Source organism: Equus quagga, unplaced genomic scaffold, assembly GCF_021613505.1.
Source record: "Equus quagga isolate Etosha38 unplaced genomic scaffold, UCLA_HA_Equagga_1.0 203_RagTag, whole genome shotgun sequence".
In the NCBI taxonomy this organism is placed as follows: Eukaryota; Metazoa; Chordata; class Mammalia; order Perissodactyla; family Equidae; genus Equus; species Equus quagga.
Window position 1 is genome coordinate 2,428,397 of NW_025798627.1, and position 16,236 is coordinate 2,444,632.

General features: G+C 38.9%; 2 protein-coding genes across 2 annotated transcripts in view; one reads left to right on the forward strand and one right to left on the reverse strand.

The window, feature by feature from the left end:
- Positions 1–2,838, forward strand: part of LOC124233496 (protein boule-like) — a 57,827-nt gene extending 54,989 nt beyond the window's left edge. The window contains exon 12 of the transcript XR_006887077.1: positions 2,035–2,838. The gene's annotated coding sequence lies outside the window, so the exon portion shown is untranslated. The remainder of the gene's footprint in view (positions 1–2,034) is intronic.
- Positions 2,839–12,387: 9,549 nt separating this feature from the next.
- LOC124233456 (methionine--tRNA ligase, mitochondrial) lies at positions 12,388–15,571 on the reverse strand. Its single transcript, XM_046650556.1, has one exon. It carries the CDS (start codon positions 15,535–15,537, stop codon positions 13,756–13,758), a length of 1,782 nt encoding a protein of 593 aa, XP_046506512.1. The 5' UTR covers positions 15,538–15,571; the 3' UTR covers positions 12,388–13,755.
- Positions 15,572–16,236: the final 665 nt, after the last annotated feature.

A 16,236-nucleotide genomic window follows, 5' to 3' on the forward strand; every position in this document is an offset into this window, starting at 1 on the left:
AAAATTTTCTTTGAGTGTTGTGCAATTCAGTATTTTGGTAAATATAAGAAGGAACACCAGGTGAGAAAAAATGCCTTCTAAATTATCCAAAAAAAAACTTTAATCCCTCTGAGATAGCAAAAAATATATATAGGCAGTGCCATCTACTCTTTATATTTTGGGAACATGGCACATTTCTATATTTTTTTTTGAAAGCAGAAAGTCCACCAACAAAAAACAATGAAACTTTGGTTGCTTTTCTTCTTCCTTTCCATTCTTCTTGTTAATAACTACAATATAGGTGTTTATCAGTCTTTGTCTAGACCCTCCATGTAGTGTTTGCTGTTTCAGAAAGGGTTATTCTAGTTTAGTTTTCTTTTTTACATCCTAATGACGAGTACCAAACTATCACTTTTTATATTGATAAAATGTGTGTGGTGCTAAGATAAATGAATCATTATCATAATTGCCTACTGAAATCTCCTTAGCTCAAGAATTATAACGGTGCCTAAGGTTAAATATAGCCTCATGTCATTGGAGTGAATTTTCTCACACCACTGATTTGATAACTCTCTTTCACTTATTTTACAATACATCATAAATGTTTGTTTTCTGGTTAGAAGACTTTCATAACTTCACAAAGTTTTTTTTATTTTTCCTTCTTCTCCCTAAAGCCCCCCAGTACATAGTTTTGTATTCTAGTTGTGGGTCGTTCTAGTTATGGCATGTGGGACACTACCTCAGCATGGCCTGATGAGCAGTGCTATGTCCGCGACCAGGATCTGATCCTGCGAAACCCTGGGCTGCCGAAGCGGAGTGCGCAAACCTAACCACTCGGCCGTGGGGCCAGCCCCTCACAAAGTACTTAAAGCGATTTGAATAAACTCTTTGTAATTGCACAATTTAAAACATTTTTAAACCTAGAAGCATTTAGGTCTGATATGCCATAAAAAATTACCCATTGTTTTTATGACTGACTTTTGATAGTTACCTATTCTAGCATTGGCAAGTGGTTTCATTGTTAGTAGACACGCTCAGTCTTGGTGGGTCAAGAGTGACGTTTGTGCCCAAATCATGGAAAGTACAACAGTATATAATCAACTATGCCTCTTTACAGAAATTTTACTTATCTTAGAAGTTTTGGTTTGCTTCCCTTAACTTTATGTAAGTTGGTAGTTATGTTTTTAGAAGAACTACTAGCATACTTGGTATTAAATTTCTGTTGTCAGATTCAGGTTGGGCAGTTGATTTGGCCTATGTCCTACTTCTAAAGTTTTATTCAGCTTTATGAGATAAACTCAGGCTCCTTGATGCCTGCATTCTTCTTGAATCACAACATGCAAACTCGAATCATTTAAAGCAGGCAGAGAAAATGATGAGATTTTTAGGCAAAAGCATTTGGCTCAACACTGGCATTCTGAAGCCAGTCATTATAGATAACTTATAATCCTATACCTTTAGTCATTATAGATGCCTTAGCTGAAATTTTCCCATTCTCAAGTGTCTTGAGCAAACAGTATCTCCAGCAATCCTTATGTTCAGCAGTGGATCAAATAAAATTCATTTGTTGGAACACAAAGGCTATTTACTGGATGTTTTACTTAACAGTAGATAAAATTTCATGTTACTTTATTGACATGCAAGTTTATGAATAATTCCCTGATTTTCTCTGGACAGTTGCTTTCTCAACCATACGGTCTGACTCTAGTTTTGTATGTCACTAAATACAAAAATCTTTTTTTTTTTTAACAAGTCGTTACCAAAGTTCAGGGATGGCACAAAGGAAGTATAATGTAGTAATTTAGAAGTACCATTAGATTTGGCTCTTCTCAGATCCTTTGTAGTGAGTCTTTCTTATAGCCCTCGGATGCTTCCCTCTCCAGCAGCAGTTATAAGGTAACCGACTCTTTCTAGTGGGAATTTCCTAAAGCACACCTTCTCTCCTCAGAATCCAGGCCACTTAATATTATTTTTAAATCTTTCCCTTAAGTAATTGTAAAATAAAAGCCATTTAAAATGCATTAAAACCCTAATTTTCTTTAAATCTCTTAATAGGAACCAAGGTTACATTCTGTGAGAAGAAGCTTTTCTCAGCCTTCATCTGTAGGTTTGAAACCTCGATATTCTCGAAGCCCACACTTTCATCCTAGAAAAGATTTCAGAGCAGAGGATTCAATTCTTACTCCATCTTCCTCTACTGATTCTGTTAAGTAGAGTCTTGGATAACTATTTTATCCAATAATAGAAAACAACTAGCCCCGTGTACGGTCTGCTAACAAATATGAGGGTGTTGGATATGCTTAAGGTTAAATGTTTTTGCTTTTTAAGGGAATTAAAGAAATCTTGATAGCCAGAACATTGGAGGTACAGGATAAAATCATGGTTTCCTTTATGAATCCACACACACTTAAGTAACATAGGTTTTTAATCTGTAACAATCAACAAGATTATGTCTATAAAACAACAAGTATCTTGATAAATTTGAAAAATTTGGTCATCATCTGGCTATCTTATCAACATGATAATGTCATATACAACCACTTAAAACATCTTTGGTGTTTGGATTTTTCAGTTTTATTCCAGACGTTTCATATTTCTAGACATAGCCATGGTATATACAGAATATACCTAGCAACAGGCCATTTGTTGTAATATGGTAAATTTAAAAAAAAAAACTTGTTAGGGAGATGTGTATAAGATTCTAGCTTCCACATTATTTTGGTTTCACTATGGTTAGGTTTATGTATATTTTACCTATATTAAATGTTTTTGATAAAACATTTCAAATTCTTGGTTTACATTAGAAATTTTGACAGACATTAATACATATAAAAATCATTTGTGTGTGTAATATCTGGAAATCTGTCATATTATGACCATTTATTTTATACCAATTACCATGGCCAAAGTTGACACTGTTCTTAAAAATACTTAGATATCTCCCTACCTATTTCTGGCTCTCTTTTGTCATTCATCCAAGAAGTATAAAGGTTCTTAAGCATCCTGGCAAGTAGAAGCATTCACTGCATATTTCATGTCAGATTCAAGACATATTTCTTCCTTTAACACAGTGACACTGTCAATATTCCTTGTTATGTTTCATTCAGGTCCTAGTTTGTTAGGTTTCTAGGCTTTCAAAACATTAACTTTGACTGAATAAAACTTACCCATAACATTATATTTCACCTTTTAAATACAAAGAAGCTATGATTATCTGCTCTTACAGAAGTGAAAAAGTTTTTTATAATTAAAAAAACTTTTTAAAATTAAAACATGGCCATGCCAACTTTTTTAAATGTTGCCTAATATATATCCCAACTTTCTTCTGTAAAAACATTCTATTCCTTTTATAGAAGATTGGATTATTAAAAACAATTAAAATAGTTATATATAAATAAGCAATATTTAAAATCTGATTGTACAATACTAGGAGTCTTATTTTTTTCACTATTTTAATTTCATGTCCACTCCAAGAACTAAAGCTGATTTGCACTTCTGTTGGGAAAGAATAAGAATTATATATTAAAACCTTGTTATAATATTAGGAAGATGATTAACCCAATTATGAGTTAATTTTTTATCCTGTCTCATAAAGGATAGTGAACAATCCACTGATATATATGTTTTGGGGGAATATCGCCAGAATGTTTCTGGGCTAAGATATTTAACTTTAAGAATAAAATGTGATAGTATAGTTATATTAAAGAATATTCTGGCACATTCTAAGGCCACTCCATCTATTGAAAATATTTTGCTACATTTATTTTGAAAGTAACATGCTGTGTGTTGAGGTCTGATGTTCTATAATTAGAGCCCATGTCAAAAATCTTATGAAACAATCTATTTAATATTCCATTTGTGTGGTGTTTCCAGTGTACCTCTTATTCCTGTATTTATTATTCAGGCTTAGGCTTATTCATTATATATACCAGGGCATTTTTGTTCTAAAACTTTTATAAATCTTAAAGAGTCCACGAGTAATTGTATTTTGCTTCAAAAAAAGATTTACATTTGAAGTGTTTTTCTTAGCTAATTTATTTTAGGCAATTGTGCTCTTTACCAAAATGTATTCATAGACTTCCACAGTACATTCATTCAAGTCTATAAAGATTATATTATGTCATTTTTCTCTCAGACATAAAGTATAGAAAAATGAAGGTGGTATGAAAATTCATTAATGTACCCTAAAAAAAACCTATTCTGCTTAAATTGTGATATTTTGCTCTTTTTTTAGAGATAATATAACATATCCATGATAGCAAAAATAGCTTTAATAGCTACAAGAGATCAGTGTTTTAGTTTTTAATTATCAGGGCTCTTTTTACTACAAGTCATGATGTAAAAATGAACAAAGAGGGCCAGCTGCAGTGGCCTAGTGGTTAGTTCAGTGTGCCCTGCTTCGGTGGCCTGGGTTTGGTTCCCAGGCACGGACCTACACTGCTCTGTTAGTGGCCATGCTGTGCTGGCAGCCCACATACTAAAAAGTAGAAGAAGACTAGCACAGATGTTAGCTCAGGGTGATTCTTCCTCAAAAAAAAAAATGAACAAAGATACGGAGACTAAATCTTCATCCTTAGCCTCATACAGTTCTGAAATGACCAATAATAGTATATAAAGGAAATGTTTAATTAATATAAAAAGTATTGCCTAAAAAGCATATCTTTTCTTCCTTTGATGTTTTGAGAAAACATCTAAAGGATACTAATTTTAAAATACACATTAACAATTAGCAATTTTTAATACTTTCAATGTGTTTCTTGCTAATCATTTTAGGATCTTTGTTTTTAACATGTCTAACTTTGGTACCAAAGCAAAGAAAGCCACACAATATCCATCTATATAACACATTTTTAGCAGCACATAAAAGAAACTTACTAAAATCCTTATTAGTATCTGACCTATTATGCAAACTATTAAAAAAAGATACTAATACATGTAAATTTTTCCTGCCCTGTATGTACCCAAATACTGTTAGTAAATTTAACTTTAGGATTATTTTATTCAGGCTATATCCGACTGTTTGTAAGAAGAGATTTCAATTAAAATAACACCTTTAATATCCTATGTCTATGCCAAAGGAAAAATAAAAATAAACTCAGCTACAATCCTGTTTACCAAACAGATTTTTATGCCCGTGCCCTAGCTATGAGTCTGTCTTTAGAGAACGACTTCTTTAAAACTCTTGAACTCAGACTTAACCTACCTTCACACACTGAATATTTAAAACACATACCTCTACAGACTTACCAATGATGGGTTTTCATAACTTGGTTGAATTTGGCTATTCCCCTTATCACTACACTCAATGTTAAGCAATAAGTTTTCACTATTTTCCCTTCATTTTTCAATCTGAGATCAGGTTGATTTCCTAATTTTTACACTTAGCTAAACTTGGTTATATATTTCTGTTGCTTTTATGTCCAAGAACTGATAGCTCCACTTTTAGATGGTCTCCATGGATTATGGAAAAAGGAAGAAGTGCTATAAACTCTTCTTAGGATAGAAAACTAATTTTATGACATCAGTTACATCCAAAAATGTATTACTTAAAATCTGTTATGAATTAACTACATTCTAGAGGCTGATTTTTATGTCAACATTTCAGTAAGAAACAACTTTGTATTGTGAGGATTATTAACAGTTTTTTTATACTAGGTCAGACAATATCATAATGAATGTTAAAAAATATTTCCTTTATGTTCAGCAAAAAAATACTTTCAGATCTTAAAATGGCTTGAAAATCCAACCATCAGCTTTCATGCAATTAATCATACATATTTTCAATAATTCATTTTATTTTAGCACTTAGGATTTTCTTCTATAATGCCAAAAAAGGCTCCTTACACGTTGTAACTTGATTTATCTGAATACATTCCTGTAATGAGTTATAAAATGAAACTGAACTCAGGACTATAAAGCTTTGCTTTTTAAAAATGTAGCGTTTCCATAAAATAAGTTTTATAGAAATTTAAATATAAAACATTAATGCAGTAATTTTAACTTACCACAACTGAAGATTCTTTGCTTTATGAAAGCCTTTATAAATTCCTTTAGTAAATGATTTTTAAAGGTAAACTAAAAAATGTTACATAGGATATTTTTTATAATGCACCAGTCTGATTCTATCAGCAAGTCATAATCTACCATGCAAAAATTACTGAGAAAGTACCCATCATGCCTTGCTTAACTGTGGGACTGTGTAGCTTAAATTTAAACCGAGTTCTGAAGAAATTATTTAAAACATAGAATAAAGATGTAGATGTTCTTGACTTTCGAAGTTAGCGAGGACTTTAATACCTTTGGATACATTTTTAAAAATACAATTTACATGATAGCCAAGAGACCTATATAAACATAGGTTTCATCACATTTCTTTAAGGTGTAGTCCATGTCCAACACAACAGCTACATTTCATAAAAAATGTAAATATGATAATAGAGTATTCTTTATGCAATTCATAATAAAGTCTTTAATTTTTGGAAGTTAGAACATGTCTTGACTGTCATATATGAGATATAATTTACCAGGAATTATCCAGTATGTAGGATTTTAGCTAACGGGGTGGTATTTGCTTTGGTAATAACTGGAGTCAAGGGGCATCTAATCTGGTTTCTGCAGGCTTGTTAGGAAAGATGTCATAAGAATACCGTAATAAATGTTCAATAAATTCATAGAACTTAAACTGTTAAAACAGATGAGTCTTTTAATAAGTTCACCTGTATTTAAACTGTATGTATGAAATGAAAGAGTTTCAGTGTTTGTGACCTCTAATAAAATTCTCTGGCTTTGTTACAATAATAGTTAACTGAAATAAAACTTTTGATTATTGATATGCTTTCATGTTTAGAGATAAATGTGTATTTAAAGCAAAATCTTATTTCAAAATACTTAGATTCATGAATTTATGACAACGTACTTTCACTTAGAGGAGTACTGTTGGATTAAAGAATTTGGAACACTGTTCTGAAAATAAGAAATAAAATAGTCTTAAGGAAAAAGAAAAATAGAGACTATATAATTATTAAAATTTTTAATAATTTATACCAGCACACATAAGCAGGCTTAGGAAATAAAAGAAAGTATTGAAAGTAAGAGAGAAATATATTTCATGAGATAGGTTAAGTATTTTTTCTCAGTTTCTATTTTGGCACTCATCTGTTTCCATAATCTAGCTGTCAGGAATTAATTGTTCATCTTGAAACACTCATTGATGTATTTCACTGAAGAGTTAGAGTTCTTATTTAGACTTTTCATCTTCAGTCTTTGGATCTGATTATACTGCTTCCTCTTCCCCGCAAGACAATGCCCTCAATATATTCTCAGTGATTGATGGTGGTATTGGTGCTAAGGATGGTGCTGAGGCTCTGGCATTGAGACAAGTTTGAGTCCAGGTGTTCCTGTTTAACAAGCTGTATAATCTTAGCCAAGTTACTTAATCTCTGTGCCTCAATTTCTTGTCAACCAGAAAAAGAATAATACTTCATACAGTTGATGGGAAAAGTAAATGAGAGAACACAAATAAGGAACACAGAACTGTTGGTTCTCTCCTGTCACCTTCACTTATTACTGAACAATTAGAAAATCTGGCAAAATTATGGCCATGGGATTCTCCCCTTTTAACAATCTGTAGAGAGGATTTACTGAACAAGTATATTTTGACATTTCTATGCAAAAAGCAAGATATTATTCTCACAGGCACATGCATAGAAAAAGATAAAATTTTAGAGTCACAAAACCTTGCCTGCTATAAAATTTTATAGCAGTGATGATACACTTGGTAGTGAGCATCAAAGACCACAGTGCTAATGTCTAGTGTAAGTTATTGTATTTACCTTCTCATTGCATGGTTCCTCTGAACTCATGAATGGCAGTTTCACTTTTTTGCAGACTTGCACATTTGTCATTTTCAATTTTAGCTTTTTACATTTTGAGGCTATGTCATTAGAGCATACAAGTTCATAATTATTATAACTTGGTGCATTATTCCTTTTATATTGTCTCACTTTAGTAATGGTTTCCCCTCAATATAGATTGTTTACTATTAATATTACACGACCAGCTTTCTTTTGGTTAATATACGCCTAGTGTTTCTTCATGTCTTATTTTGTTAGGTTTAAGTATATACCTTTTAACTACACATAGCTGACTTTTTAAATTTAAGCTTGAACACTGCTTGTCTTTTTGACAGAAGGTTCATCCCATCATGTTTTATTTTATTACAATTACTAATATATTTGTATTTTTTTCTGCCATCTTAGGGTTTTCCTTTACCATATTTTTCATTTTTCTTTACTCTTTTCTCTCCTTCCTGTCTTCTGTTGGATTGAGTTTTCTTTTTTTTTTTTTTTTTTTTGAGATTGGCACCTGAGCTAACAACTGTCGCCAATCTTCTTTCCTTCTTCTTCTTCTTCTTCTCCCTAAAGCATCCCCCCACCCCGAGTACTTAGTTGTATATTCTAGTTGTGAGTGCCTCTGGTTGTGCTGTGTAGGGCACCACCTCAGCATGACCTGACGAGGGTGCCAGGATCTGAACTGGTGAAACCCTAGACTGCTGAAGAGGAGTGCGCAAACTCAGCCACGGGGCCGGGCCCAGACTGAGTTTTCTCTAACATTTCTTTTCATCTGGCTTAAAAGAAATACATTCTATTTGTATTATTTTACTGATTAGCCTAAAATGTGTAACATGCTTGTTAACTTTATATTTTTAACATTTATAGCTTTTTAACCAATAGACGCTTCTAAACTAGTTCAAAGGAAGCCACGTTACTGAAAGTATCTTATTTAATGTGTTCAAAAGTAAAAGTTAGTACCCTTTTAAAAATATTTTAATCAGGGAAAAATGTGTAAGTGGTTATACTGTTATTCAATGTATGGAATTAAGAGATTTGAACAATGATTCCAGTCTATAACAGTCAATCATAAACTAGGTTTTGAAGGTTCATCTTCATGTGAAATCCCACAAACCAGTGACTGTCAACCAATGAGGTGTACACGCACAAGGCATGGCCTTAGGAGTGGTAGCACAGTGACATTAGGACCATTTTCCCCTACCATATGCTAAGAAAGTGGCATCATCCTTTTCCATTTATTCCTAGAGCTGTCCCTCCAGCTTACCCAGTGAGTCATCCACACCCTCTGCAGATGTTTCATCCAAAAATCCTTAATGACTTGAAGGCAGGGCTTATCTCTCCTTGGAGCTATAATTTCCTTCTTGCAGATGGCACACTTGGTTTCCTGAAATGTTCTGACATCTCATATTATCCTGTTCTTAAGTGAGGAGCTGTAGACTTTAAATCCATGGTGGTGAGTAAACTGTGTCATAAACCAAGTGGGGGTGAAATTCAGTTCACAGCCAAGGATGGAACTTCTATACTGTAGCCTCGCCTTACCTCGGTGAAGATCCAAGTATGGCTGAACCTCCCAATAGCTATTCATGAGAAGAGGCACAGTAGAGAGTTATTATTTCTAGTTGTCAAGGCCATAGGAAGATCCTCTTTGTGTGTAGCTCTTCCCAATTCCCTTTCCTCATCATGAAAATATAAGTAGAAACTGATCATTGTGACATAACCTTAAGCAGAGTATTGTAAATATGGTCAACTATTCCCTGTTAGATCGCTCCCTTAATTCAGAGGATGTATACTAGGCAACCCAGGACTACCTTAAAACTAAGAAGCAGCCAACACCTTTAAAATGATTAGTCCCTCCCCTCAACTCAACGTAGTTCTTGGTGATAGAGGAAAGCAGCTTAGGCTGGGCTTCTCTTAACCTGTCTTAAAAAAGAGTAAGACACTCTTCTTGAAAGGTTAAAATCCCCACTAATTAACCTTAATTAATTTGGTTGTTACTGTTCTGGCCCTTCCAGATTAACCTCCAGGTCTGGTGTGTTCCTACTGATTTTCATCAACCAAACCTATCCAAAGCTCCTGCAAGAGGAAGGGGCCCGGCCAGCTGTGTTGTGCTGAAATAACATATTTCATGCTGTCTTAGTTTTCCAGGGGACTCAAAGGCTTTCTTCTAGAACTGATCCCCCTCACCTGTGCTCTTGGTTACCCCAACCTGTGCCCTAGTTCTCCCCCAAGCTCTCCGAACTAGTAAACCTCTGCCGCAAAAGTAGACACATGGCTGTCACCATGTCTACACCCTTTTAGGACCACTGATATTATTCATTTTAGCAAAAGATGAGGGCAAGGACCCACCAAGGTTTACAGTACCCCAGACCTCACCAATAAGAACAGTTGTTTTCTATCTGGTAGAACTATGAATAGAAGGGAATCGCCTCCAGGAGGCAATTATAGATTATCATACAGCAGCTTTATGGACCAAGTCTTAGTCAAGAGGCATGGCCTCCCCCATAACTCCAGGTTACAGTAATGCAGGCCGACACTGCAACTACATACTCACTAGGGGTAGGACAATCAAGAGATCTAGGAAACTATCCCTACCATAATGCCCAAGGAGGATTCTTGTTGAATGCTTGGTACTGCCACCTGCTGCCCAAACTACTTAATTATCCTAGTTGGAGGCATACAGCCTAACCAACCAACTCCTGGCTTCACTTCGGTTTGGGAACTTCCCAGATCTAAAGAGCTATGTCCCAATCACAGGTACAACTGTGGGAGGAAAAAAAAAAACTAGACCTGTGTCTCAGGGCCCATGTTCCAACCTAGGCCTTCTTGAGTACTTTGGCATCAACTTAATATTCAATTCATCAGGCTCTTCTCAGCCCCTACAGAGTCACACAAATCCTTAAGAAAAATAGTGAGCCCTACTTCAAGAATAACTGAGATTTCAATGAAATCAGAGATTGTATCTATTTCTTGTTACTGCCTATTCTTGACCTCCATATAGCCATAGATCTTCTGACTTCTGAGGAGCCTAATCTATGAGTTCACTCGTGGAGCAGCCCTCCGGTATACGGTGATGCCACTTAACAGATACATTGCCCACAACTTCTTGCATGACTTCAGAGATAAGACTGTAGTCTACTGAGTTGACCACTTGTTATTACTTCAGTGCGACATCCCGTGAACACCTGACCAGTGCTCTGTCACCTCCTGCAGCAGTGCCTCTGAGAATACCCCAAAAGGAATATTTCAGAGTCTCAAGGGTAGTATTTGGGAGAAACTTCCTTTCTGGTCAAGGGATCCACAAGATGCCCAAAGAGGTGTTAACAGTTCTGGAGTAGGGAGATTCTCAGATGTTTACAAATTTATCATCATCTCCCAGAAGTGGTTAGGATGCCCTCTCTTGGAAGAACATGCCCTCCAGTTTTAAGTTTCACCTATCCTCCACTTGCCATTCTTAAACTGCTGGATCAAATTGAACACATCAACTGCGTACCCAAAGGATATTTACTTGACCTATTCTGCCTCCTAGGGAGAATTCAACTGGTTCACCTTCCATATCACCACAGAATAAATCAGATCCAACTTACCACTCTTCTTCATTCAAAATAGCCTGTCCTCTGTAATAATTATGCCCTTTCCTCTCTGGCTCCCCTAGGTCCTTGTGCCCTCCAGTACCAAAAATATTCTGGTAGCCAGTTAAGTGCCTGCACAAAACTCCATTAACACCCAGCAAGCCAAGGTCCAGTGTATTGACCAACACTAGGCCATTAGAAAGACCACTCAAGTGGAAGACATGGTCTCTCTGTTCATGACAGGAACTGTAAGACTGCTATAAGGGCACTTCAAAGGCAGAGGCTATCATCCCACTGGTCTTCCAAGTCTTTTTTACCTTCATGCATGTAAACACATCCCATCTCTTGACCAGTCTGCTCTATCCAGCCCTAGGAGATACTATACTCCATCCTAGGCCCCAGTAATCTGCCTAAGTAATCCCAGCAGGTAAGTGGAATATGTCATATGGAAAGCCCAGGATTCCACTATGAAGAATAAGGAGGGTCTGAAGGAACATTTGTAGAAAACAGTCCTTCCACCTTTAGAATGCCTTTAAGCATTCTTTACTGAGCAGTGTTTCCAAGCAACCAGAAATCTCTCACCACACTGATTAATAAAGAGAAACTTGAGCTGAATAGTAGCACCTAGAATAACTCTGGGGGAACAACTAGCACAATAGTTTCCTTCATAGTGAGCCCTCTCTGCTTGCTACCATGCTTAGAATGGATAGTTCAAGGCAAGTTCTCATTTTAAACTTTGGCCTAACTGTTCAATCACCTATGAGATATAACACTGGCTTTCTGTGTTGTAGTCATTGTATAAAGTGCTACCTTAACATCTTCTCTGTGATGTTCTCTTATGGAGCCTTGGAGAGATCCCTAAATCCAGTTTGAGATTCCTGGAGCATTGATCATTTCCTCCCTTCACCATCACCTTCAACAAATGCAACAGAACAGATCTGAATAAGGTACTTACAAACTTTTAAACTTTAATAACTTAAGTAAAAAGAGCAAAAGAAATAATCAGTAAAAAAATACTTGAAAGTAAATATATTAACACTTATAATTACTATTCAACAATTTCTATACATTATAGTCCCTGATAGACCAAAAGAAATCATGTAAGGTAAATTATATACATAGATAACAAAATTAAGACTAAGAAATATAAAAAAAAAAATGCCCTTTGAGGCTACTTACACATTTTTTAAATCATACCCGTAAATCTAACGTTATTAAAGTTTAAAATTTTTAACATACCAAGTACCCCAAGAGAGCTTTATAATCCATCATAGATTGTCCAAACTTGATACATTTACTTACTAGCATACTAAACATTTAATACAGTAAATGTCCATTTTCAGTAGTCTGAAAAAAACTGAGGATTCTGATCTTTTGTTTATTGCTTTCTATAAAACAGTAGTGGCTGCAGTTTTCCCTTATTTTAAAAAAGGCTGGGGCCAGCCCGGTGGCATAGTGGTTAAGTTCGCGTGCTCCACTTCGGCAGCCCGGGTTTTGCAGGTGCAGCTCCCAGGCACAGACCTACAGACGCATCATCCCTGTCACAGAACTGTCGCGGCATCCCACATACAAAATAGAGGAAGACTGGCACAGATGTTAGCTCAGCGACAATCTTCCTCACTCATGAAAAGAAAAAAGGCAATAAAAATTTTCTTCAAATTTAAATTCAGCAAAATTAGAAAGCAGAAAACTATTCTAAATATTCTGAAACCTCAATGTTAGGTAATTAAATATGTGAGACTAGAGCCATCTACTGGCTGAAATGTAATGTTACACAGTACAACTATTGAGACTATTAACTAACAAAGTAGGGAGTCATGGTTTTAAGAACTGAAAATATAAACATGGGCAAAAATCTTCTAGTCTAGGACACTGGTTTTTAAGGTTTTAATAAAAGAATCTCTTTTTAACAGGGGACCCAACATATATAACAAAGGAGGGCTGCCCTGTAAAAGACGAGGTAGGGGGGCCTCCAACCCCCACTCTCACTAATTTGCCCAGCAGTGGCCAAGCCAATGAAAAACAAGCCATGAGAGGTAGTTGGGCAAATAACATAACTGTGGTTTGGAGGGAGGCACAATGAGAAGGAATAGTATCAGCAAAGTTGTCTCTTACCCATCTTTCCCCTGGAGACATCTTAGAGACACTGGTGTGCAAAGGACAGTGGTTAATGGGCACAGAGAACTGAAGAGTAGAGATAAGCACCTGAAAAGCTACAAACCCCTTTTCACAGGGACATCGCTTACATGCTCACTTGATGCAACACTTTAGAAAACATTTACTATAACTTTCCTGAAAATGCAAAATAAGAAAATAACACATTTGCCTTTTTACCACAAGCCAGTTAAGATGAGTTTCTAGGTCCTATGGGCTTTCAGCAGCCAGGCCCTGGACTGGTCCAGTCTTGGAAACAAGAGCCCAGTTTCAGATCCCAGCCTCCTCCCTTCAAAAGGGCAGGGATGTCCATGGAATCGAGGCAAGAAATAGAGCTCTCCAAGGCCCCTCTCTGTGGCAGAGACCCCCAACCTGGATAGCAGCTTATCAGCTAGGCTTGGGGTGACGGGCTGGAGCAAAGTTCCAAAGACTCGCAAACATTCCAAGGCCACATGAAGCACAGTACCCAGCCAGGGAGCATCCACTGGGCTCTGCCAATTTAACTTCCACGGTGCATGCCTTTGGACAAAGCCATTAGTTTGCCGGACACAGCTGGACACTGCCTCCAGAGCCTTATAGATCTGAAAGTTATCATAGTGGTCTGCTACCTGCTTGGGCAAAGTGGCCACTGCACTCACAAGAGCATAGTCCTCTGCCTGAGCACGAACTGATGGCCCCACCAACCCTGGCTCACTGGGAAAGCAGGTAGTGCAGAAGGCCGGGTAGGTCCCGGAAGGATTTATCCTTTTGGCAGTGCATCGATTCAAGAGACCTCCCAAAGCATCTGCCAGCTCAGAGTCTAGCAATTTAACCACCTTTTCATCATAGTAATCACAGTCCCAGTGGGGGACGCCCTGCCGAAGGAGAAAGTAGCGGAAACCGTCCACAGTATAGCGGTCAAGGCAAGACCTAGGATCCACCACGTTGCCCAAGCTCTTAGACATCTTTTGGCCACAGACCGTCCAGTGAGAGTGGACATAGATGCGGTGTGGTGGGCTCATGCCAGCCCCTAAGAGGAGGGCAGGCCAATAGATAGCATGGAATTTGAGAATGTCCTTGCCTATGATATGAGAGGTGGTCGGCCACCAAGATTTAAACTCAGCATTTGGGTAGCCGATTACAGTAAGGTAGTTGACCAACGCATCCAGCCAAACGTAGATGGTCTGCGAATCGTCCCCGGGCACCGGAATACCCCAGTGCAAGTGGCTACTCCTGCGAGAGACGGACAGGTCCGGCAGCTCCTCCTCTAGCCACTGAAGGACTGCGTGATGGAATGGCTCGGGGGTGATCGCCCGAGGGTCGCCCCGTAGCCACCGCTGGAGCGGCTCCCGAAACTGGGAAAGCCTGAAAATGTAGTTTTCTTCCTTGGTCCAGGAGACGGGATGCCCGCTCTCGAGAGAGACAGGACACAAGTCCCCCGACGGGCCCGGCTGCCGGGTGACCTTGGCCTCAGGCAGGAAGCACTCGTCGGAGGCGCAATACCAACCTTCATAGAGCCCCTTGTAGAGCAGACCCCGAGCTTTCAGCACCCCCCAGAAGTGCTGCACAGCCACCCGATGCCGGGCCTCGGTGGTGCGGATGAAGTCCGTGGAGGAGATGCTAGCCTCCCGGAAAAGCTGCTGGAACTGGGCAGAGACTTGGTCGCACAGCTCGGCTGGGGCCAGGCCTGCAGTGGCTGCCGCCTGCTGAATCTTCAGGCCGTGCTCGTCGGTACCGGTGGAGAAGCGCGTGGCGGCGGCGCTGGGAACTCGGAGGCGACGGTAGCGGCACAGGGCATCCGCTAGTAGCGCCGAGTACAGGTGTCCGATGTGCGGCGCCGCGTTCACGTAGAAAATAGGTGTTGTGAAGTAGGCGCGCGCGTCCTGGGCATCGTCGCGGGCACCGAGAGGACATGAACTGTAGTGGCGTAGCCTCGAGTCCTGTAGGCACAGACCCCTACTTAGCCCTGTACGTCCTAGTAGCCGCAAGAGAGAGATTCGCAGCATGATGCCTGCCGAGCCGAAGCAGCGGCTGGGGCGTTCTGAAAGCACATGTGAGGGGCGCATGCGCAGCCGGCCGCACGCCGCTTCCGGTCGGAAAGCCAATGAGGTTCGGCCCCTGCCGCCCCGCCCCCTGCCGCCCCGCCCACGACTCCCCGCGCTGTCCCGGTCGCCCCGCCCCCTGCCGCTCCGCCCGCGCCTCCTCCCCCCGCTGCCCTGGCTGCCCCGCCCTCTGGCATCCCTCCAGCAACTGCTCCCTCCGCTGCCCCGCCTGCCCCGCCCCCTGCAGCCCCGCCGGCACCTCCTCCCTCCACCGGCCTCGCTGGTATGGGACTTGAGGACGCGCGAGAAAGACAGCTGCAAGGCTGTGGGCTTGGGAGAGGTCATGGAAGCACATAAATCTTCATCTTTCTACAATATCTCTGGGTCCTATTTTGGGTTGTGATTTTATATTTATGCATCTGTTTTCCTCTCTAGGCTTGTGAGCGAGAATTTTATCTTCAGGCATTTCTCAAACCTCAGTCAGTGGCGGGCATATTGCAGGACAATGAGTGTGCCTCCTACGTGTACCTTGGTCAACGGAGGGATCTGAAATATCTAAATTTTATCTCAGAACCTAGTGGACGCAATAAATCTGGAAGGAGGGAGAGAGAGAAATAATTATATAGAGCACTTGAGGGAAGAATAAGAACTGAAAAAGTAAGA